At 48.4% G+C, this 25,881-nt stretch overlaps 1 protein-coding gene across 1 annotated transcript; it reads right to left on the reverse strand.

Moving 5' to 3' along the window:
• Positions 1-289: 289 nt before the first annotated feature.
• On the reverse strand, positions 290-25,881 carry ncstn (nicastrin). Its single transcript, XM_063042471.1, has 7 exons — positions 25,874-25,881; positions 24,817-24,919; positions 23,030-23,125; positions 16,422-16,512; positions 5,874-6,016; positions 5,509-5,721; positions 290-593 (listed from the first exon to the last, which is right to left on the reverse strand). The coding sequence occupies exons 1-7, from the start codon at positions 25,879-25,881 to the stop codon at positions 471-473; spliced, it is 777 nt and encodes a 258-aa protein (XP_062898541.1). The 3' UTR covers positions 290-470.

Raw genomic sequence — 25,881 nt, forward strand, 5'->3', positions numbered from 1 at the left:
CCCCTCATACACCCACCCACTCCCCCACCATTACAATAACTCCTTCCTCACTCTCAATGCCATTCTCTCCCTCTCTGAACACACACACACACACCCACGCTCCCCCTCATACACCCACCCACTCCCCCACCATTACAATAACTCCCTCCTCACCATTCTCTCCCTCTCTGAACACACACACACACAAACACACCCACGCTCCCCCTCATACACCCACCCCCCCACCATTACAATAACTCCCTCCTCACCATTCTCTCCCTCTCTGAACACACACGCACACACACACAAACACACCCACGCTCCCCCTCATACACCCACCCACTCCCCCACCATTACAATAACTCCCTCCTCACCATTCTCTCCCTCTCTGAACACACACGCACACAAACACACCCACGCTCTCCCTCATCCACCCACCATTACAATAACTCCCTCCTCACTATTCTGTCTGTTCCCCTCACTGCCCTCGATCAGTAAGTGACCGAGCTCTGCTCCCGGGGTCCGGAGAAGAGCACGTTGGACTTGGCGTTGAGGAAGTAGATGAGGACCATTGAGACGAGGAGCACAGCAACCCCGGTCACCAGCGTGATGATCTGCAGGGAAGGGAAGGGAAGGGAAGGAAGTTTAGCAACGATGTTCAACACCATCTCCAATGCGCTCAGGACTGAGGGACTGCCATTCGGCCCCTCTCGACTGTACGGGAGCCTCCTCTCACATTGACCAAGGCAACAGCAGATCTTGTACTTCAACGAGACTGCCCCAGACATTGTACTGTCACCCACAGGCCCTCCAACTCAACCCCGGATATCATCAAAATTAATTTTCAGAAATGAAACAAATCTCATGGACTTTGATAAGAAATTCAATTTTAAATTGAACACCAGAGCTCCGGGCAATTGTAGTGCCCCGAAATGCAGGTATCCCGACCACTTTGTGCGGCACGGTGACTGAGCAGTTAGTATACTGCTAAAGACTGGCATCAGGAGCCTGGCACAGGATGGTAGAGATTGGCATCGGGAGCCTGGCACAGGATGTTTTCGGCGAGGAGACTACGCCAGTTGAAGAGGGGGAGAAGTGGTGAGGAAATGACCGCTAGGCTGATTCAGTGTGCAGCGTGCATGATGTGAGAGGTCACAGACACTAATGGTGCCCCTGGCTCCTACAACTGTGGAAAATGTGCCCAGATTCAGCTTCTGAAGGACCATGTTGCAGCACTGGAGAAGGAACTGGATGACCTCAGGCTCATCTGGGAGAACGAGAGTTTTCTGGACAGGACCTACAGTGAGGTCGTTACACCCAGGATACCGGAAGAGAGAAGGGGGGCGACGATGAGCAAGGAAAGGATGCTTGAAGTACAGAAGACCCCGGGAGATGTGCCTCTCGTAAACAGGTTCTCCCTCTTGGAAGCTGTTGGGACAGAAGACAGTGCCAGTCTGAGAGGCGGACGGGTCTGCGAGTCAACAATTGGCACTGAGGCAAAGCCGAGGAGACAGACGTCAGGCAGAGCCGTGGTAGTAGGGGACTCCATAGTGAGACGTACAGAAAGGGGTTTCTGTGGCAACAGGCAAGATTTAAGGATGGTGTGTTGCCTCCCTGGTGCCGGGATCCAGGATGTCACGGACCGATTACAGGGAATCCTCAAGTGTGAGGGTGAACATCCGGAAGTGGTGGTGCATGTTGGCACAGATGACGTGGGGAAGAAGAGGAAAGACATTCTACAGCGCGACTTCAGAGAACTCAGAAGAAGGCTGAAAAGCAGGACTTCCAGGGTGGTTATCTCCGGTTTGCTTCCAGTTCCCCGTGCTGGAGTGGTCAAGAACAGGGAGATAATGGATCTGAATGTGTGGCTGAGGAACTGGTGCAGGAAGCAAGGATTTACATTCTTGGACCACTGGGGTATGTTTCGGGGTAAGGATGAATTGTACAAAAGGGATGGGTTGCACCTTAATAAACTGGGCACCAGCATTCTGGCAGGCAGGTTTGCCTCTGCAACACGGGTGTGTTTAAACAAAGTAGTTGGGGGGGGGGTACGAACTGGAAACATAAGGATGGAGATAAAGGAAAAGTGAGAATAAGAAAAGTTAAGAATGACAGCAGAATCAACAGAGCAGAAAGTTCAAGAAGGAATCGTACAGTATGGCCAAGTGAAATAGGAATTGATATGGGAGTTGAGGGGAGTAATGAATTAAAAGTATTATATATGAATGCACGGAGTATCAGAAATAAAGTGGATGAGCTTGAGGCACAGTTGGAAATTGGTAAGTATGATGTTGTGGGAATAACAGAGACATGGCTTCAAGTGGACAGGGCCTGGGAAATGAATATTCAAGGGTATACGTCCTATCGAAAGGACAGACTGATGGGCAGAGGGGGTGGGGTGGCTCTGTTCGTGAGGAATGATATTCAGTCCCTTGCGAGGGGGACATAGAATCAGGAGACGTAGAGTCAGTATGGATAGAACTGAGAAATTCTAAGGGTAGAAAGACCCTAATGGGAGTTATCTACAGGCCACCAAACAGTAGTCTGGATGTAGGGTGTAAGTTGAATCAAGAGTTAAAGTTGGCATGTCACAAAGGTAATGCTACAGTTGTTATGGGGGATTTCAACATGCAGGTAGACTGGAGGAATCAGGCTGGTACTGGACCCCAAGAAAGGGAGTTTGTAGAGTCCCTCCGAGGTGGATTCTTAGAACAGCTTGTACTGGAGCCTACCAGAGAGAACGCAATTCTAGATTTAGTGTTGTGCAATGAACCAGATTTGATCAGGGACCTCGAGGTAAAGGAGCCACTAGGAGGTAGTGACCATAATATGATAAGTTTTAATCTATAATTTGAGAGGGAGAAGGGAAACACGGAAGTGTCCGTATTACAGTTGAACAAAGGGAACTATGGTACTATGAGGGAGGAGCTGGCCAAAGTTCAATGGAACAATAAATACCCTAGCAGGGATGACAGTGGAACAGCAATGGCAAGTGTTTCTGGGAATAATACAGAAGGTGCAGGATCAGTTTGTTCCAAAGAGGAAGAAAGATCCTAAGGGGAGTAAGGGGAGGCCGTGGCTGACAAGGGAAGTAATGGACAGTATAAAATTAAAAGAGATGAAGTATAACATATCAAAGGTGAGTGGGAAGCCAGAGGATTGGGAAACTTTTAAAGAGCAACAGAAGATAACTAGAAGGGCAATACGTGGAGAAAAAATGAGGTACGAAGGTAAACTAGCCAAGAATATAAAGGAGGATAGTAAAAGCTTCTTTAGGTATGTGAAAAGGAAAAAAAAATGTTAAGACCAAAATTGGGCCCTTGAAGACAGAAACGGGTGAATTTATTATGGGGAACAAGGAAGTGGCAGACAAGTTGAACAGGTACTTTGGATCTGTCTTCACTAGGGAAGACGCAAGCAATCTCCCAGATATAATAGTGGCCAAAGGACCTAGGGTAATGGATGAACTGAAGGAAATTTATATTAGGCAGGAAATGGTGTTGGATAGACTTGGGTCTGAAGGCTGATAAGTCTCTGGGACCTGATGGTCTGCATCCCAGGGTACTTAAGGAGGTGGCTTTAGAAATTGTGGACGCATTGGTAATCATTTTCCAATGTTCTATAGACTCAGGATCAGTTCCTGTGGATTGGAGGGTGGCTAATGTTGTCCCACTTTTCAAGAAAGGAGGGAGAGAGAAAACAGGGAATTATAGACCCGGTTAGCCTGACGTTGGTGGTGGGAAAGATGCTGGAGTCCAATTATAAAAGATGAAATTACGACACATCTGGATAGCAGTAACAGGATCGGTCCGAGTCAGCATGGATTTATGAAGGGGAAATCGTGCTTGACTAATCTTCTGGAATTTTTTGAGGATGTAACTATGAAAATGGACAAGGGAGAGCCAGCGGATGTCGTGTACCTGAACTTTCAGAAAGCCTTTTCTAAAGTCCCACATAGGAGATTAGTGGGTAAAATCAGGGCACATGGTAATGGGGGCAGAGTACTGACATGGATTGAAAATTGGCTGGCTGACAGGAAACAAAGAGTAGTGATTAACGGGTCCCTTTCGGAATGGCAGGCAGTGACCAGTGGGGTACCACAGGGTTCAGTGCTGGGACCGCAGCTGTTTACAATATATATTAATGATTTAGCTGAAGGGATTAAAAGTAACATTAGCAAATTTGTGGATGACACAAAGCTGGGTGGCAGTGTGAAATGTGAGGAGGATGTTATGAGAATGCAGGGTGACTTGGACAGTGACTTGCAGGGTGACTTGGTGAGTGGGCGGATACATGGCAGACGCAGTTTAATGTGGATAAATGTGAGGTTATCCACTTTGGTGGTAAGAACAGGAAGGCAGATTATTATCTAAATCAAGTCAAGTTAGGAAAAGGGGAAGCACAACGAGATCTAGGTGTTCTTGTACATCAGTCACTGAAAGCAGCATGCAGGTACAGCAGGCAGTGAAGAAAGCTAATGGCATGCTGGCCTTCATAATAAGGGGAATTGAGTATAGGAGCAAAGAGGTCCTTCTGCAGTTGGACAGGGCCCTGGAGAGACCACACCTGGAGTATTGTGTGCAGTTTTGGTCTCCAAATTTGAGGAAGGACATTCTTGCTATTGAGAGAGTGCAATGTAGGTTCACAAGGTTAATTCCCAGGATGGCGGGACTGTCATATGTTGAAAGATTGGAGCGACTGGGCTTGTATACTCTGGAATTTAGAAGGATGAGAGGGGATCTGATTAAAACATATAAGATTATTAAGGGATTGGACACGCTGCAGGCAGGAAGCATGCTCCCACTGATGGGTGAGTCCAGAACCAGAGGCTACAGTTTAAGAATAAGGGGTAGGCCATTTAGAACGGAGTTGAGGAAAAACTTTTTCACCCAGAGAGTGGTGGATATGTGGAATGCTCTGCCCCAGAAGGCAGTGGAGGACAAGTCTCTGGATGCTTTCAAGAAAGAGTTAGACAGAGCTCTTAAAGATAGCGGAATCAGAGGTTATGGGGATAAGGCAGGAACTGGATACTGATTGTGGATGATCAGCCATGATCACAGTGAATGGTGGTGCTGGCTTGAAGGGCCGAATGGCCTACTCCTGCACCTATTGTCTATTGATAAAGACTGGCATCGGGAGCCTGGCTCAGGATGATAAAGATTGGTACTGTGCGTCCAGCACCAACATCGCATGCCCACAACCCACTAAGCCGAACTTTTACATCTCCAGTCCATGGGAGGAAACTGCAGAATCCAGACAGAACCCAGACGGTCACAGGGAGACCTTAGACTCCTGACAGACAGCAGCGGGAACTGAACCACAATCGTGTTCTGCCAACCATCACATTACTGTGCAGCCATCCCCCCTCAGAATCATCAGTGGCGTGCAGCCTGCTCTTCAGCGCTTGTCCTGGGAGAGACAAAACCAGTGGAGCAGGGGGTTGTTGGGAAACTGGAAAGGGGGGGAGTGGGGGGGAAGGGGGGAGGAGGAAGCGGGTGAAGGGGGAAGCGGCGGAAGGGGGGGACCCACCTCCAGCTCCCGGCTGGCCACCAGGAAGATGCGGGCACCAATCTTCTGCCAGCGGCTCTCCGTCCAGGTGGAGTACTCAGTGGAAGCCCAGTCATGCAGCTCAAAGGCCGGGGAGCGGGCTCGTTTCAGCCAGACGTGGGTGCGCACACAGCGTGGGGTGGGGTCACTCGCGTTCTCTGCCCGCCAGCCCTGCACCCAGACGTAATCGAACAACTGCGGGCGGGAAACAAGAGAGGATGAAGCTGGCTGGACGGACGGCAGTGGTGGACGCGGAGAGCTGAGAACGGGGGCTGGCCGGAGGCGGGGGAGCTGCAGACGGAGAGCGCGACAGGGACATGATGCATGGAAGATGGAGAGGTACTCACCTCGGATTTGGGATCAGTGTGCCGGCACTCCTCCTCGGTGAAGTTGGTGAGGTACCCGGTAAGGTTGGTGAGGACGAAGTGCACCAGCCTGGTCGAGAAGGTGGGCTCATTCACTGAGACGTAGTAGGAGATGTGGTCCTGCTCTGTGGAGGGAGAAAGGGATTGGTGGGTGGGAGTGGGTGGGTGAGGGGGAGGTGAGGGAGGGAGGGGATGGGACGGGAGAGATGAGATGGAGATGGGACCGGAGAGATGGGATGGAGATGGGACCGGAGAGAGGGGATGGGACGGGAGAGAGGGGAGGAGATGGGATGGAAGAGAGAGGAGGGGGAGGGGATGGGACGGGAGAGAGGGGAGGGGGAGGGGATGGGACGGGAGAGAGGGGAGGGGATGGGACGGGAGAGAGGGGAGGGGGAGGGGATGGGACGGGAGAGAGGGGAGGGGATGGGACGGGAGAGAGGGGAGGAGATGGGACAGGAGAGAGGGGAGGAGATGGGACAGGAGAGAGGGGAGGAGATGGGACGGGAGAGAGGGGAGGGGATGGGACGGGAGAGAGGGGAGGAGATGGGACGGGAGAGATGGGATGGAGATGGGACGGGAGAGAGGGGAGGGGATGGGAGAGAGGGGAGGGGATGGGAGAGAGGGGAGGAGATGGGACGGGAGAGAGGGTAGTGGAGGGGACGGGAGAGAAGGGAGGGGAGGGGACGGGAGAGAAGGGAGGGGAGGGGACGGGAGAGATGGGAGGGGATGGGGCGGGAGAGAGGGGAGGAGATGGGATGGGAGAGAGGGGAGGAGATGGGACGGGAGAGAGGGGAGGGGATGGGACGGGAGAGAGGGGAAGGGATGGGACGGGAGAGAGGGGAGGGGATGGGACGGGAGAGAGGGGAGGGGATGGGACGGAAGAGAGGGGAGGGGATGGGACGGGAGAGAGGGGAGGGGATGGGACGGGAGAGAGGGGAGGGGATGGGACGGGAGAGAGGGGAGGGGATGGGACGGGAGAGAGGGGAGGGGATGGGACGGGAGAGAGGGGAGGGGAGGGGACGTGAGAGGGGGTAGGGGAGGGGACGTGAGAGGGGGTAGGGGATGGGACAGGAGAGAGGGGAGGGGACGGAGCGGGAGAGAGGGGAGGGGACGGGCGGGAGAGAGGGGAGGGGACGGGGCGGGAGAGAGGGGATGGAGATGGGATGGGAGAGATGAAGCAAAGAGCTTGGAATGGGAGAGGAGGGCGGAATGGGAGAGGAGTAGGTGGGAAAGTGGGTAGAGGAAAGGTATGGGGGTTGAGGGGATGACGAGGAGTCAATGGGGAGGACATATTTGTGCGTGGGGATTAGGAAGAGCACGAGGGGTTGTGGATGTAGTGGGTGAGGGTAGGAGGAGGAAGAATGGGCAGAGGGAGGGGCAGAGAGGATTAATTTGGAGGTACAGTGTTTTGGGTAGAGATGAGAGCTGTGGGGTGAGGGGGTTACAGCGAGTCTCGGTGTTACTGTGGACAGGCAGAGCCCAGTCTCTGAAGGTGGCTGCTGCTGAGTGCAGACACAGATTTCACTGACACACAACCCACACGTGCACACAACTGACAATGAACACACAAATACACAGACACATAACTCATACTGAACACCTACACAGACATACAACTGACACTGAACACACACACAACTGACACTGAACACACACACACACAACTGACACCGAACACACACACATACAACTGACACTGAACACACACACACACACACACACAACTGACACTGAACACACACACACACACACACACACAACTGACACTGAACACACACACACACACACACACACACACACACACACACACACACACACACACACACACACAACTCACACCAGGCAGGAAGATGGCAGATGCAGTTTAATGCTGAAAAATGTGAGGTGCTACATTTTGGTAGAACTAATCAAAATAGGACATACATAGTAAATGGTAGGGCATTGAAGAATGTTTTAGAACAGAAGGATCCAGGAATAATGGTGCATAGTTCCCTGAAGATGAAATCTCATGTGGATAGGGTGGTGAAGAAAGCTTTTGGTATGCTGGCCTTTATTAATCAGAGCATTGAGTAAAGGAGTTGGGATGTAATGTTGAATTTGTATAAGGCATTGGTGAGGCCGAATTTGGAGTATTGTGTACAGTTCTGGTCACCGAATTATAGGAAAGATGTCAATAAAATTGAGAGAGTACAGAGGAGGTTTACTAAAATGTTGCCTGGGTTTCATCTCCTAAGTTACAGAGAAAGGTTGAACAAGTTAGGTCTTCATTCTTTGGAGCATAGAAGGTTGAGGGGAGACCTGATAGAGGTGTTTAAAATTATGAGGGGGCTTGATAGAGTTGACGTGGTTAGACTTTTTCCATTGAGAGTTGGGAAGATTCAAACAAGAGGGCATGGGTTGAGAATTAGAGGACAAAAGTTTTGGGGTAACATGAGGGGGAACTTCTTTACTCAGAGAGTGGTAGCTGTGTGGAACGAGCTTCCAGCAGAAATGGTTGAGGCAGGTTCGATGTTGTCGTTTAAAGTTAAATTGGATAGATATATGGACAGGAAAGGAATGGAGGGTTATGGGCTGAGTGCAGGTCGGTGGAAATAGGATAGGGTAAGAGTTTGGCACGGACTAGAAGGGCCAAGATGGCCTGTTTCCGTGCTGTAATTGTTATATGGTTATATTAAAGAATAAGAACACCTACACACACACACACAACTGACACTGAACACGACACTGAACACACACAGATACACAACTGACACTGAACACACAGATACACAACTCACACTGAACACACAGACACACAACTGACACTGAACACACACAGACACACAACTGACACTGAACACACAGACACACAACTGACACTGAACACACACAGATACACAACTGACACTGAACACACACAGATACACAACTGACACTGAACACACAGACACACAACTGACACTGAACACACAGATACACAACTGACACTGAACACACAGACACACAACTGACACTGAACACACAGATACACAACTGACACTGAACACACAGACACACAACTGACACTGAACACACAGACACACAACTGACACTGAACACACAGATACACAACTGACACTGAACACACACAGATACACAACTGACACTGAACACACAGACACACAACTGACACTGAACACACACAGATACACAACTGACACTGAACACACACAGATACACAACTGACACTGAACACACAGACACACAACTGACACTGAACACACACAGACACACAACTGACACTGAACACACAGACACACAACTGACACTGAACACACACAGACACACAACTCACACTGAACACACAGATACACAACTGACACTGAACACACACAGATACACAACTGACACTGAACACACAGACACACAACTGACACTGAACACACAGACACACAACTGACACTGAACACACACACACAACTGACACTGAACACACACAGACACACAACTCACACTGAACACACACAGACACACAACTCACACTGAACACACACAGACACACATCTGACACTGAACACACACAGACACACAAATGACACTGAACACACACAGATACACTACTGACACTGAACACACAGACACACAACTGACACTGAACACACACAGACACACAACTGACACTGAACACACACAGACACACAACTCACACTGAACACACACAGACACACAACTAATACTGAACACACACACACAACTCACACTGAACACACACAGATACACAACTGACACTGAACACACACAGATACACAACTGATATTGAACACACACAGATACAGAACTGACACTGAACACACAGATACACAACTGACACTGAACACACACAGACACACAACTGACACTGAACACACACAGACACACAACTCACACTGAACACACACAGACACATAACTGACACTGAACACACACAGATACACTACTGACACTGAACACACACACACACAACTGACACTGAACACACAGATACACAACTGACACTGAACACACAGGCACACAACTCACACTGAACACACAGACACACAACTGACACTGAACACACACAGACACACAACTGACACTGAACACACAGACACACAACTGACACTGAACACACACAGACACACAACTCACACTGAACACACAGATACACAACTGACACTGAACACACACAGATACACAACTGACACTGAACACACACAGACACACAACTGACACTGAACACAGACACACAACTGACACTGAACACACACAACTCACACTGAACACACACAGACACACAACTCACACTGAACACACACAGACACACATCTGACACTGAACACACACAGACACACAAATGACACTGAACACACACAGATACACTACTGACACTGAACACACAGACACACAACTGACACTGAACACACACAGACACACAACTCACACTGAACACACACAGACACACAACTAATACTGAACACACACACACAACTCACACTGAACACACACAGATACACAACTGACACTGAACACACACAGATACACAACTGATATTGAACACACACAGATACAGAACTGACACTGAACACACAGATACACAACTGACACTGAACACACACACACACAACTGACACTGAACACACAGATACACAACTGACACTGAACACACAGGCACACAACTCACACTGAACACACACAGACACATAACTGACACTGAACACACACAGATACACTACTGACACTGAACACACACACACACAACTGACACTGAACACACAGATACACAACTGACACTGAACACACAGGCACACAACTCACACTGAACACACAGACACACAACTGACACTGAACACACACAGACACACAACTGACACTGAACACACAGACACACAACTGACACTGAACACACACAGATACACAACTGACACTGAACACACACAGACACACAACTGACACTGAACACACAGACACACAACTGACACTGAACACACACAGACACACAACTCACACTGAACACACACAGACACACAACTCACACTGAACACACACAGACACACATCTGACACTGAACACACACAGACACACAAATGACACTGAACACACACAGATACACTACTGACACTGAACACACAGACACACAACTGACACTGAACAGACACAGACACACAACTCACACTGAACACACACAGACACACAATTCACACTGAACACACACAGACACACATCTGACACTGAACACACAGACACACAACTGACACTGAACACACACAGATACACAACTGATATTGAACACACACAGATACAGAACTGACACTGAACACACAGATACACAACTGACACTGAACACACACAGACACACAACTGACACTGAACACACACAGACACACAACTCACACTGAACACACAGACACATAACTGACACTGAACACACACAGACACACAACTAACACTGAACACACACACACAACTCACACTGAACACATACAGACACACAACTGACACTGAACACACAGATACACAACTGACACTGAACACACACAGATACACAACTGACACTGAACACACAGACACACAACTGACACTGAACACACACACACAACTCACACTGAACACATACAGATACACAACTGACACTGAACACACACAGACACACAACTGACACTGAACACACACAGACACACATCTGACACTGAACACACACAGACACACAAATGACACTGAACACACACAGATACACAACTGACACTGAACACACAGACACACAACTGACACTGAACACACAGATACACAACTGACACTGAACACACACAGATACACAACTGACACTGAACACACAGACACACAACTGACACTGAACACACACACACACAACTGACACTGAACACACAGATACACAACTGACACTGAACACACAGGCACACAACTCACACTGAACACACAGACACACAACTGACACTGAACACACACAGACACACAACTGACACTGAACACACAGACACACAACTGACACTGAACACACACAGACACACAACTCACACTGAACACACAGATACACAACTGACACTGAACACACACAGATACACAACTGACACTGAACACACACAGACACACAACTGACACTGAACACAGACACACAACTGACACTGAACACACACAACTCACACTGAACACACACAGACACACAACTCACACTGAACACACACAGACACACATCTGACACTGAACACACACAGACACACAAATGACACTGAACACACACAGATACACTACTGACACTGAACACACAGACACACAACTGACACTGAACACACACAGACACACAACTCACACTGAACACACACAGACACACAACTAATACTGAACACACACACACAACTCACACTGAACACACACAGATACACAACTGACACTGAACACACACAGATACACAACTGATATTGAACACACACAGATACAGAACTGACACTGAACACACAGATACACAACTGACACTGAACACACACACACACAACTGACACTGAACACACAGATACACAACTGACACTGAACACACAGGCACACAACTCACACTGAACACACACAGACACATAACTGACACTGAACACACACAGATACACTACTGACACTGAACACACACACACACAACTGACACTGAACACACAGATACACAACTGACACTGAACACACAGGCACACAACTCACACTGAACACACAGACACACAACTGACACTGAACACACACAGACACACAACTGACACTGAACACACAGACACACAACTGACACTGAACACACACAGATACACAACTGACACTGAACACACACAGACACACAACTGACACTGAACACACAGACACACAACTGACACTGAACACACACAGACACACAACTCACACTGAACACACACAGACACACAACTCACACTGAACACACACAGACACACATCTGACACTGAACACACACAGACACACAAATGACACTGAACACACACAGATACACTACTGACACTGAACACACAGACACACAACTGACACTGAACAGACACAGACACACAACTCACACTGAACACACACAGACACACAACTCACACTGAACACACACAGACACACATCTGACACTGAACACACAGACACACAACTGACACTGAACACACACAGATACACAACTGATATTGAACACACACAGATACAGAACTGACACTGAACACACAGATACACAACTGACACTGAACACACACAGACACACAACTGACACTGAACACACACAGACACACAACTCACACTGAACACACAGACACATAACTGACACTGAACACACACAGACACACAACTAACACTGAACACACACACACAACTCACATTGAACACATACAGACACACAACTGACACTGAACACACAGATACACAACTGACACTGAACACACACAGATACACAACTGACACTGAACACACAGACACACAACTGACACTGAACACACACACACAACTCACACTGAACACATACAGATACACAACTGACACTGAACACACACAGACACACAACTGACACTGAACACACACAGACACACATCTGACACTGAACACACACAGACACACAAATGACACTGAACACACACAGATACACAACTGACACTGAACACACAGACACACAACTGACACTGAACACACAGATACACAACTGACACTGAACACACACAGATACACAACTGACACTGAACACACAGACACACAACTGACACTGAACACACACAGATACACAACTGACACTGAACACACAGAGATACACAACTGACACTGAACACACACAGATACACAACTGACACTGAACACACAGACACACAACTGACACTGAACACACAGATACACAACTCACACTGAACACACAGACACACAACTGACACTGAACACACACAGATACACAACTGACACTGAACACACAGACACACAACTGACACTGAACACACACAGATACACTACTGACACTGAACACACACACACACAACTGACACTGAACACACACAGACACACATCTGACACTGAACACACAGACACACAACTGACACTGAACACACACAGACACACAACTGACACTGAACACACACAGACACACAACTCACACTGAACACACACAGACACACAACTAATACTGAACACACACACACAACTCACACTGAACACACAAAGATACACAACTGACACTGAACACACACAGATACACAACTGATATTGAACACACACAGATACAGAACTGACACTGAACACAGATACACAACTGACACTGAACACACACAGACACACAACTGACACTGAACACACACAGACACACAACTCACACTGAACACACACAGACACATAACTGACACTGAACACACACAGATACACTACTGACACTGAACACACACACACACAACTGACACTGAACACACAGATACACAACTGACACTGAACACACAGGCACACAACTCACACTGAACACACAGACACACAACTGACACTGAACACACACAGACACACAACTGACACTGAACACACACACACAACTGACACTGAACACACACAGACACACAACTGACACTGAACACACACAGACACACAACTCACACTGAACACACACAGACACACAACTAATACTGAACACACACACACAACTCACACTGAACACACACAGATACACAACTGACACTGAACACACACAGATACACAACTGATATTGAACACACACGGATACAGAACTGACACTGAACACACAGATACACTACTGACACTGAACACACACAGACACACAACTGACACTGAACACACACAGACACAGAACTCACAGTGAACACACACAGACACATAACTGACACTGAACACACACAGATACACTACTGACACTGAACACACACACACACAACTGACACTGAACACACAGATACACAACTGACACTGAACACACAGGCACACAACTCACACTGAACACACAGACACACAACTGACACTGAACACACACAGACACACAACTGACACTGAACACACAGACACACAACTGACACTGAACACACACAGATACACAACTGACACTGAACACACACAGACACACAACTGACACTGAACACACACAGACACACAACTGACACTGAACACACACACACACACAACTGACACTGAACACACACAGACACACAACTCACACTGAACACACACAGACACATAACTGACACTGAACACACACAGATACACTACTGACACTGAACACACACACACACAACTGACACTGAACACACAGATACACAACTGACACTGAACACACAGGCACACAACTCACACTGAACACACAGACACACAACTGACACTGAACACACACAGACACACAACTGACACTGAACACACAGACACACAACTGACACTGAACACACACAGACACACAACTCACACTGAACACACAGATACACAACTGACACTGAACACACACAGATACACAACTGACACTGAACACACACAGACACACAACTGACACTGAACACACAGACACACAACTGACACTGAACACACACAGACACACAACTCACACTGAACACACACAGACACACAACTCACACTGAACACACACAGACACACATCTGACACTGAACACACACAGACACACAAATGACACTGAACACACACAGATACACTACTGACACTGAACACACAGACACACAACTCACACTGAACACACACAGACACACAACTCACACTGAACACACACAGACACACAACTCACACTGAACACACACAGACACACATCTGACACTGAACACACAGACACACAACTGACACTGAACACACACAGACACACAACTGACACTGAACACACACAGACACACAACTCACACTGAACACACACAGACACACAACTAATACTGAACACACACACACAACTCACACTGAACACACACAGATACACAACTGACACTGAACACACACAGATACACAACTCACACTGAACACACACAGACACACAAATGACACTGAACACACACACACACACAACTGACACTGAACACACAGACACACAACTGACACTGAACACACACAGATACACAACTGACACTGAACACACACACACAACTGACACTGAACACACACAGACACACAACTCACACTGAACACACAGATACACAACTGACACTGAACACACACACACACACAACTGACACTGAACACACAGACACACAACTGACACTGAACACACACAGATACACAACTGACACTGAACACACACACACAACTGACACTGAACACACACAGACACACAACTGACACTGAACACACACAGATACACAACTGACACTGAACACACAGACACACAACTGACACTGAACACACACAGACACACAACTGACACTGAACACACAAACACACGTGTGTGTGCTGGGAGTTATTCGTGGGTGTGCTGGGAGTTATTTGCCAGCGTGCTCCAGCTCCAGGTGACGAAGCAACACCTTTCCTCCCCTCCCTTCAGGAACATTCACGCCTACAGCATCCAGTCCCCAGGGAGACGGGAAACCCTCCCGACTCCTGTACCACAATACTTACTCTCAAAATGCTCTTTCTGGTCCTGGCTGATGATCGACTGGAACCAGGAATTATTCCAATTGATTATAAATCCATATAACATCCGGGTCACCTGGCAGAGGGAGAGAGGATGCACATGTGGGGTCAATGTCAGTCCCTCCACCCATGCCCTTGAACATCCCACTCTGTCCTCCCTGCCTACCTACTTTAACACCTCCACTCTTCTCACCATCTTAAGGGGAGGTGCAACGAGACCTGGGTGTCATTATACACCAGTCATTGAAAGTGGGCATGCAGGTACAGCAGACGGTGAAAAAGGCGAACGGTATGCTGGCATTTATAGCGAGAGGATTCGAGTACAGGAGCAGGGAGGTACTACTGCAGTTGTACAAGGCCTTGGTGAGACCACACCTGGAGTATTGTGTGCAGTTTTGGTCCCCTAATCTGAGGAAAGACATCCTTGCCATAGAGGGAGTACAAAGAAGGTTCACCAGATTGATTCCTGGGATGGCAGGACTTTCATATGAAGAAAGACTGGATGAACTGGGCTTGTACTCGTTGGAATTTAGAAGATTGAGGGGGGATCTGATTGAAACGTATAAGATCCTGAAGGGATTGGACAGGCTAGATGCGGGAAGATTGTTCCCGATGTTGGGGAGGTCTAGAACGAGGGGTCACAGTTTGAGGATAGAGGGGAAGCCTTTTAGGACCGAGGTTAGGAAAAACTTCTTCACACAGAGAGTGGTGAATCTGTGGAATTCTCTGCCACAGCAAACTGTTGAGGCCAGTTCATTGGTTATATTTAAGAGGGAGTTAGATATGGCCCTTGTGGCTAAAGGGATCAGGGGGAATGGAGAGAAGGCTGGTACAGGGTTCTGAGTTGGATGATCAGCCATGATCATACTGAATGGCAGTGCAGGCTTGAAGGGCCGAATGGCCTACTCCTGCACCTATTTTCTATGTTTCTATGCTTCTATCTTCAGAGTAACCCCACTCCCTCTACACCCTTTAATTACACTTTCCACAAGATATCGGAACAGAATCAGGCCATTCTGCCCACTGGGTCTGCTCCACCATTCCATCATGGCTGATTTATTATCCCCCTCTACCCCATTCTCCTGCCTTCTCCCCGCAACATTTGATGCCCTGACTAAACAAGAACTTATCAGCCTCTGCTTTAAATATTCCCAATGACTTGGGCTTCACAGCCATCTGTGGCAATGAATTCCACCGATTCACCACCCTCTGACGAAAGTAATTCCTCCTCATCTCTGTTTGAAAGGAACGTCCTTCAATTCTTAGGCTGTTCCCTCTGATCGTAGATTCGCCCACTATAGGAAAAATTCTCTCTGCGTCAACTTTATCTAGGCCTTTCAATATTTCATAGGTTTCCATGAGATCCTCCTCCCTCCCATTCTTCTAAACTCCAGCAAGTACAGGCCGAGAGCCATCAAACACACCTCATATGTTAACCCTAGGATAATTCCAAGGAGATCATTGTGGACTTCAGGCATGCTAGGAGCCACACTCATGTCCCCATCTACATCAACGGAGCTGTAGTGGAGTGTGTATCAAGCTTCAAATTCCTTGGAGTCCACATTTCTGAGGATCTCACCTGGTCCCTGAACTCCGCCATCCTGATCAGAAAGGCGCAACAGCGCCTTTATTTCCTGTGGAGCATCAGGAAAGCTCACCTCTGTCCCAGGATACTGACAGACTCTTACTGCTGTACCATTGAGAGCATACTCACCAACTGCATCTCAGTGTGGTATGGCAATTGTCCCGTATCGGACCGCAAAGCACTCCAGCAGGTGGTGAAAACTGCCCAGTGGATTATCAGCACCCAATTGCCCACCAGTGAGAACATCTACCATAAACGCAGTCTGGGCAGGGTGAAAAGCATTATCAAGGATGCATCACACCCTAACCATGGACTTTTTACTCTCCTCCCATCCGGCAGGCACTACAGGAGCCTCCGCTCCCGCACCAGCAGGCACAGTAAGAGCTTCTTCCCTGAGGCTGTGACCCTGCTGAACCTCATATCACAGCGCTAAGCAGTATTGCACCCGCACTTACTTTTTATTCACGGTTATTTTGTAAATAACACTATTCTTTGCATTTCTGGTTAGACGCTAACTGCATTTCTTTAGCTTTGTATCTGTACTCGGCACAATGACAATAAAGTTGAACCTAATCTAATCTAATTCTTGTCAATCACCACTGAACCCTCTCCAATGCCAGCACATCCTTTCTTAAATAAGGCCAAAACGGCTCTCAATGTGGTCTGACCAAAGCCTTATAAAGCCTCAGCATCACATGCTTGTAACGGCAGCACAGTAGTGTGGAGTGTGAAATGCTGTAGTGATCAACGATAGGGGTTCAATTCCCTCCGCTGACTGTAAGGAGTTTGTACGTTCTCCCCGTGACCCGATCCCTCCCACATCTCAAAGACGTACGAGTTGGGGTTAGCGAGTTGTAGGCACGCTATGTCAGTGTTGGGAGTGTGCCCAGCACAATTCTCACTGACTTGATTTGATGCAACCACTGTCTGAGACAAGGTACGTGTAACAAATAAAGGTTTTCCTTATTTCCCTTTGCTTTTATATTCCAGTTCTTTCAAAATGAATGCTAACATTTTCCTTTCTTACCACGAACTCAACCTGCAAATTAACCTTTGGGGAATCCTGCACCTCTGATTTCTGAATTTGTTCCTTGCTTACTTCCGAGAGCAGATGGTATAATATTCTCGTATGAGTGGGTTACAGAGTCAGGGACTACAACAGAAACCTGAGAATTAACTTTTAGGAAATTCTCACAAGGCTCCCAAGCCCCTTTGCACCTGCAGCTGCATTCAGTGCGGTCCATCTCTTACCCCTGCCTGTCTCTCAACGTCACTGTTTCAGCCTCTGTGCTCTCATCCTCCCACACTCCAATCTACACAGAGTGCTGTCACAGGAAAGCAGCACCCCCTCCACCCAGGCCAGGCTCTCTTCTCACTGCTGCCATCAGGAAGAGAGTACCCATACTCTCAGGACCCATACGACCAGCTTCAGGAACAGTTATTACCCCTCAACCAACAGGATCTGGAACCAGAGGAGATAACTTCACTCACCCCAGCACTGAACAGTTCCCACAAACTATGGACTCACTTTCAAGGACTCTTCATCTCATGTTCTTGATATTTGTTACTTACAGTATTGACAATAATTATTATTATTTTCATTTTGTATTTGCACATTGGGTATTTGTCAGCTTTTTCAGTGATTCTTGGTGCCGGCTGGTGGCGTAGTGACCTCAGCGCCAGACTCCGGAGCGAAGGCTCCCAAGTTCGAACCCAGTCGGGCTGCTCCCGGGCACGCTTTCCATCCGTGCCGGGTTGGGTGTCCAGCTCGCAACTGGGCCTCGTAAAGAAAAAAACTGCACTGTGAGAAGGACGTGGGGGACCACTCACAGAATCTTTCCTCCAAGACAACCACTTTAAAAAATAAGTGGTCGCCGAGGCTCTGGCAGAGTATGGCACACAAAAAACAAAAAACCATGTTTCTTTGTGTTTCCTGAGTATGCCCGCAAGAAAATGAATCTGTGTTGTATATGGTGACATATATGTACTTTGATAATAAATTTGCTTTAAACTTTCCCTGCCCACCCCTACACCTGTCTTCCTCCCTCCCTTCTCCAAACGTCACTATCTTGCTCTTTCTTCAAGACACCGTTAGCTCACTGAGGTGCAGCGCAAACCTGTCCAGCAATGCACTATCACCTCTCCCCCCACTTCTGCTCCTTGCATCCCACCCCCTTCATAAATTGCCCAATCCCCCAAACTAACCAGAATCTGCCCCTCAGTTCCCGAGCACTTCCTGTCCAATTGCAGTTGTGGGCAGTTCTACACCACTCCATTAGCTCAAACCCCTGTCCATCCATTATTCCTGTGTAACTGCCAAAATGTCAATTACATTTCTTTCTTTCTCTTTGTCTCTCTCTTCCAGGCCATCCAGCAACCCACCGATTTAACCTCAGCCTAATCACAGGACAATTTACAATGACCATTAACCTGACTGGCATGGGAGGGAGACCAGGGCACCTGGAGGAAACTCGAGGAGAACGGAGCGCCAAGAGGTACTGGAGGAGAACGGAGGTGACTGGAAGAGAACAGAGGAGACTTGAAGAGAACGGAGGAGACCGGAGCACCCGGAGGAAACCCACACATACAGAGGAAGAACATACAAACTTTCTTACAGAGGATGCAGGAATTGAAGTCCAATGCCCTGGGCTGTTAGGACGCTATGCTATGTGCCACACCGCCTCTAGGCCATCCTGTATGGAGGCTGCTGATTCCAATTACTGTCCAAAAAAAATCCGTTCAGTCAATCCCCTCCCCAAGACCCCCAGAGCGATATGGACCAGCCATTTGAAATAGGCAGTCCCGATGAAGGGTCTCTGCTCGAAATGTTAACACTTGTGTTAAACCATTCCACAGATGCTGCCTGACCCAAGTTCCTCAGGCATTTCTGTGTTAAACCATAAGACCATGGGACACAAGAGCTGAATTAGTCCACTTGGCTTGTTGAGTCTGCTCTGTCATTCCATCATGGCTGATTTATTATCCCTCTCAACCCGATTCTCCTGCCTTCTCCCCGTAACTTTTGATGCCCTGACTAATCATGAACCTATCATCCACTTGTAAGGGGGTTTCATCTTTTATGTTACTGCGTAGGCTAATTAAAATGGCTTCTTTGTTATGTTAAACACTGAGAAAGTTTTTGTGCTAGCAGCTTGTTTTGGGTTAGGTGGTGATAAGAAGATGTTATGAACCAATTGGGACAGTTGTTATGATTTTGGTGTATCTGGAAGATTTGTATGCGCGGGGTTTTGGAGGCAGAAGGCGGAAGGGAAAGACAGAGGATGGACCAGGTGCTGTCCGCTAATGGGGTCGGACCCCAAGGAGGGTGTTCGGCAAGGAGACGGAGATGGACTCATGTGGAGCGTCTGGTCGACCACCATTGTTGGTCCCAGGCGACCAGTCGAGGTGGTCCGAGGGGTTGCAGGGTGAAGAGGAAGGGTCCTGAGCTCCAACTGTTTGTGCACAAAGAGATTGAACTTTGATAAGTGAGGTGCCTTTGATTTTCCTTTTATGTTTTATTCTCTATTAATTATATAGTTCCAGTAATATCTATAAACTGTAAATCATTTAATTGTATCTTGTGTATTGTCTGTTATTTGGGCGGGGTGGGGTACATCACACAGCATCCACACAAACTAATTACCCAGTTTGGCGGGGTTGAGGGCTATTTCCCTAGACGACAGCGAGCCGAGCGACCCTGAGTCTGGCCGGGGGCTACACACTCTATCTGTGTCCTCTGGTCCTAGACTCCCCCACTATAGGAAACATCCTCTCCACATCCACTCTATCTGTGTCCTCTGGTCCTAGACTCCCCCACTACAGGAAACATCCTCTCCACATCCACTTTATCTGTATCTGCCGGTCCTAGACTCCCCCACTATAGGAAACATCCTCTCCACATCCACTCTATCTGTATCCGCCGGTCCTAGACTCCCCCACTATAGGAAACATCCTCTCCACATCCACTCTATCTAGGCATTTCAGCTTTCGATACTTTTCAATGAGATACCCCCTCATTCTTCTAAACTCCAGCAAGTACAGGCCCAGAGTCATCAAACTCTCCTCATATATTAATCTTTTCATTCTTGGAACCTCCTCTCCAATGACAGCACATTTTTTCTTAGATAAGGGGCCCGAAACTGCTCACAATACTCCATGCAGTCTGACCAGTGCTTTATAAAGCCTCAACATTACATCCTTGCTCTTATATTCCAATCATTTCAAAATGAATGCTAACATTGATTGCATTTGCCTTCCCCACTACCTTCAAGTTAACCTTTAGGGAATCCTGCATTGGACTCCCAAGTCCCTTTGCACCTCTGAGTTTTGAATTTTCTCTCCATTTAGAAAATAATTTACGTTTTATTCAGTCTACCAAAGTGCATGACCATACACTTCCTGACACTGTATTCCACCTGCCATTTCTTTGCCCGAACTCCCAATCTATCCAAGTCCTTCTGCAGCCTCCCAGCTACCTCAACACTACCTGCCCCTCTACCTATCTCTGTACCATCCACAAACTTGCAATAAAGCCATCAATTCTGTCATTCAAATCATTGACATATAACGTGAAAAGAATTGGTCCTATAACAGCAACCCGAGGAACACCACTAGTCAGCAGCAGCCAATCCGAGAAGGCCCCCTTTATTCCCACTCTGTTACTGTTGTTCCCTGTAGCAACCTTGCCGTTCCTTTGACATTTTTGTCTGTGTTTTACGAGGCCGAGTTGCCGGCGCGATGCTCAAACCAGCACGAATGGAATGCAAGGAGCCGACGGATTTGAACCCAGGACCACTCATCTCTAAGACCGGTGTGGATGTCACTACACCACCGGCCGGCATTCCCACTCTTTGCCTCCTGCCAATCAGCCAATCTTCAATCCATGCTAGTATCTTTCATGTAATACCAAGGGCTCTTAGCTTTTTAAGTAGCTTTATGTGCCAAAAGCCTTCTGAAAATTGAAGCTGTCCAGTATCTGCAGTATCTCATGTTTATGAAAGAGTCTTACTGTTTGTGGGTCGGCCGTGATGTTCTCCAGGCTGCCATTGCCTCCCGCCTGTAGGTACAATGTTCTCACCACCAGGGTGGCCACGTCTGCCAGGGACTGAGAGAGAATAGAGCCACAATGAGTTCGATCACAGAGTGGACAGAGGACAAGGCCACTAGGAGTGGGTTCATATTTACATGGGAGGTTCCTGAAAGGAAGATAGTATCCCAGGAGGGGAAAAATACCACCAGGAAGGTGTCCGGGACTGGGATAATATTCCCAAGGGTTCCCCAAGTGTGATAACAGTCCTGGGGAGATCCCTGGGAGTGGATAACATTCCCAGGGGGTTCCGGGAGTGGATAATATTCCAGGGGATCCCCGGGAGGGAGATAATATTCCAGGGGGTCCCCGGGATGGAGATAATATTCCGGGGGGTCCCCGGGAGGGAGATAATATTCCGGGGGGTCCCCGGGAGGGAGATAATATTCCGGGGGGTCCCCGGGAGGGAGATAATATTCCGGGGGGTCTCCGGGTAGGAGATAATATTCCAGGGGGTCTCCGGGTAGGAGATAATATTCCAGGGGGTCTCCAGGTAGGAGATAATATTCCAGAGGGTCCCGGGGTAGGAGATAATATTCCAGGGGGTCCCCGGGAGGGAGATAATATTCAGGGGCCCCTGGAAGTGGGATAATATTTCCAGGGGAGGTCCCTGAGGTGTGTTTTTATTCCCAGGGATCCCCTAAAGGGGGATATTATTCTCGGGGGGGGGGTCTGCAGGTGGGGTATATTATTTCTGGGCTGTCTCCGGGAGGGGGATAACGTTGCCAGGGGGTCCCGGGTAGGGGAATAATGTTCCCAGGAGGTCCCGGGGAGAGGGATAATGTTCCCAGGGGGTATCGGGGGAGGGGGATAACATTCCCAGGGTGTCCCGGGGGAGGGGGATAACGTTCCCAGGGGGTCCAGGGGGAGGGGGAATAACTTTCCCAGGGTATCCTGGGGGAAGGGTATAACGTTCCCAGGGCGTCTCGGGGGAGGGGGAATAACGTTCCCAGGGCGTCTCGGGGGAGGGGGAATAACATTCCCAGGGGGTCCTGGGGGAGGGGGATAATGTTCCCAAGGTGTCCTGGGGGAGGGGTATAACGTTCCCAGGGGGTCTCTGGGGAGGGGGGTAACGTTCCCAGAAGGTCCCGGGGGAGGCGGATAACCTTCCCAGTGGGTCCCGGGGAGGGGGTTAACGTTCCCAGGGGGTCTCGGGGGAGGGGAAATAATGTTCCCGGGGGTCTTGGGGGAGGGGGGTAACGTTCCCAGGGTGTCCCTGGGAGGGGGATAACGTTCCCAGGGGGTCTCAGGGGAGGGGGATAACGTTCCCAGGGTGCCCCGGGGGAGGGGGATAACGTTCCCAGGGGAGAGAGATAACGTTCCTAGGAGGTCCTCGGTGAGGGAGATAATGTTCCCAGGGGTCCGGGGGAGGAGTATAACATTCCCAGGGGGTCTCGGGGTAGGGGTATAACGTTCCCAGGGGGTCTCGGGGGAGGGGGAATAATGTTCCCGGGGGTCTCGGGGGAGGGGGATAACGTTCCCAGGGTGTCCTGGTGGAGGGGGATAATGTTCCCAGGGGGTCCCGGGGGAGGGGGATAACGTTCTCAGGGGGTCTCGGGGGAGGGGGATAACGTTCCCAGGGGGTCCCGGTGAGGGGGATAATAATTCCATATCTCCTTGGGGAGGGTTGGGAATCTGGGATCGGCTTAATGTTCACAGGAACATTCTGGGATGGTTTAATATTTGCAGGGGTTTCTGGTCTCTCCTACCTTTGCCGTGTCTGTGATGTGGTTCAATGCTTCCTCAGGAGTGAGACCATCTGGGTAACGCAAGCCAATATTTTCGGCCAAGTCGTAAACACTCTGGTAGTACCTGGGAAAATTGGAACTTGAACAGTTATCGTTATCATGGAAACAAACTCAGTTCCTTTCCTCCACGTCTTCCTTTCGCTACATTTCCAAGTGCCCACTTTATAGAACAAAGAACATGAGAGCACAGTACAGCCCCTGAAGCATACCATGTTGTGCCAACCTTAGAACTGAAGTTCAAGTTTAATTTTCATTCAATCATGGCCAAATAAAACAGAATTCCTCTGGGGCCAAGGTGTAAGACACATTACCACCAGCACAAAACACACAGCACATATGATTACTTTTTCAGTGTACATAACTACAAAGAAAAAATATACAACCAAAGACCCTGATGGCATGTCTATAGAATCTCCTGGACCAACTTACTCTTCCACCGAGCGAGCACTGGAGAGCAGCACCTACTCCAAGATTAATCTAACCCTTCCCTCTCACATCGTCCTCCATTTTTTCTAACGTCCATGTACCTATCTAAGAGTCTCTTTAATGTCCCCTAATTTATCTGGGCAAGACATTCCACAGACCCACCACTTTTGTGTATAAAACTTACCTCTGACTTTACCCCTATATACTTTCTTTGATCACCTCAAAATTATGCCCCCTCTTATTCGCCATTTCCATCCTGGGAAAAAGTCTCTGGCTGTCCACTCTATCCAGGCCTCTTATCATCTTGTCCACATCTATCAAGTCATCTCTCATCACTCCAAAGAAAAAGGCCATGCTTGCTCAATCTTTCTTCATAAGACATGCTCTCCAATCCAGGCAGCATTCTGGTAAATGTCCTCTGCATTGTTTCTAAAAGTTCCACATTAACCCTATAATGAGGCAACCAGAACTGAACATGATATTCTAAGTGTGGTCTAAGCACGGTTTTACAGAGCGGCAACATTACCTCACGGCTCCTGAATTCAATCCCCTGACAAATGAGGGCCAACACACCAGACATTTTTTTAACTACCTTATCAT

This window comes from Mobula hypostoma, chromosome 3 (genome assembly GCF_963921235.1).
Source record: "Mobula hypostoma chromosome 3, sMobHyp1.1, whole genome shotgun sequence".
NCBI lineage: Eukaryota > Metazoa > Chordata > Chondrichthyes > Myliobatiformes > Myliobatidae > Mobula > Mobula hypostoma.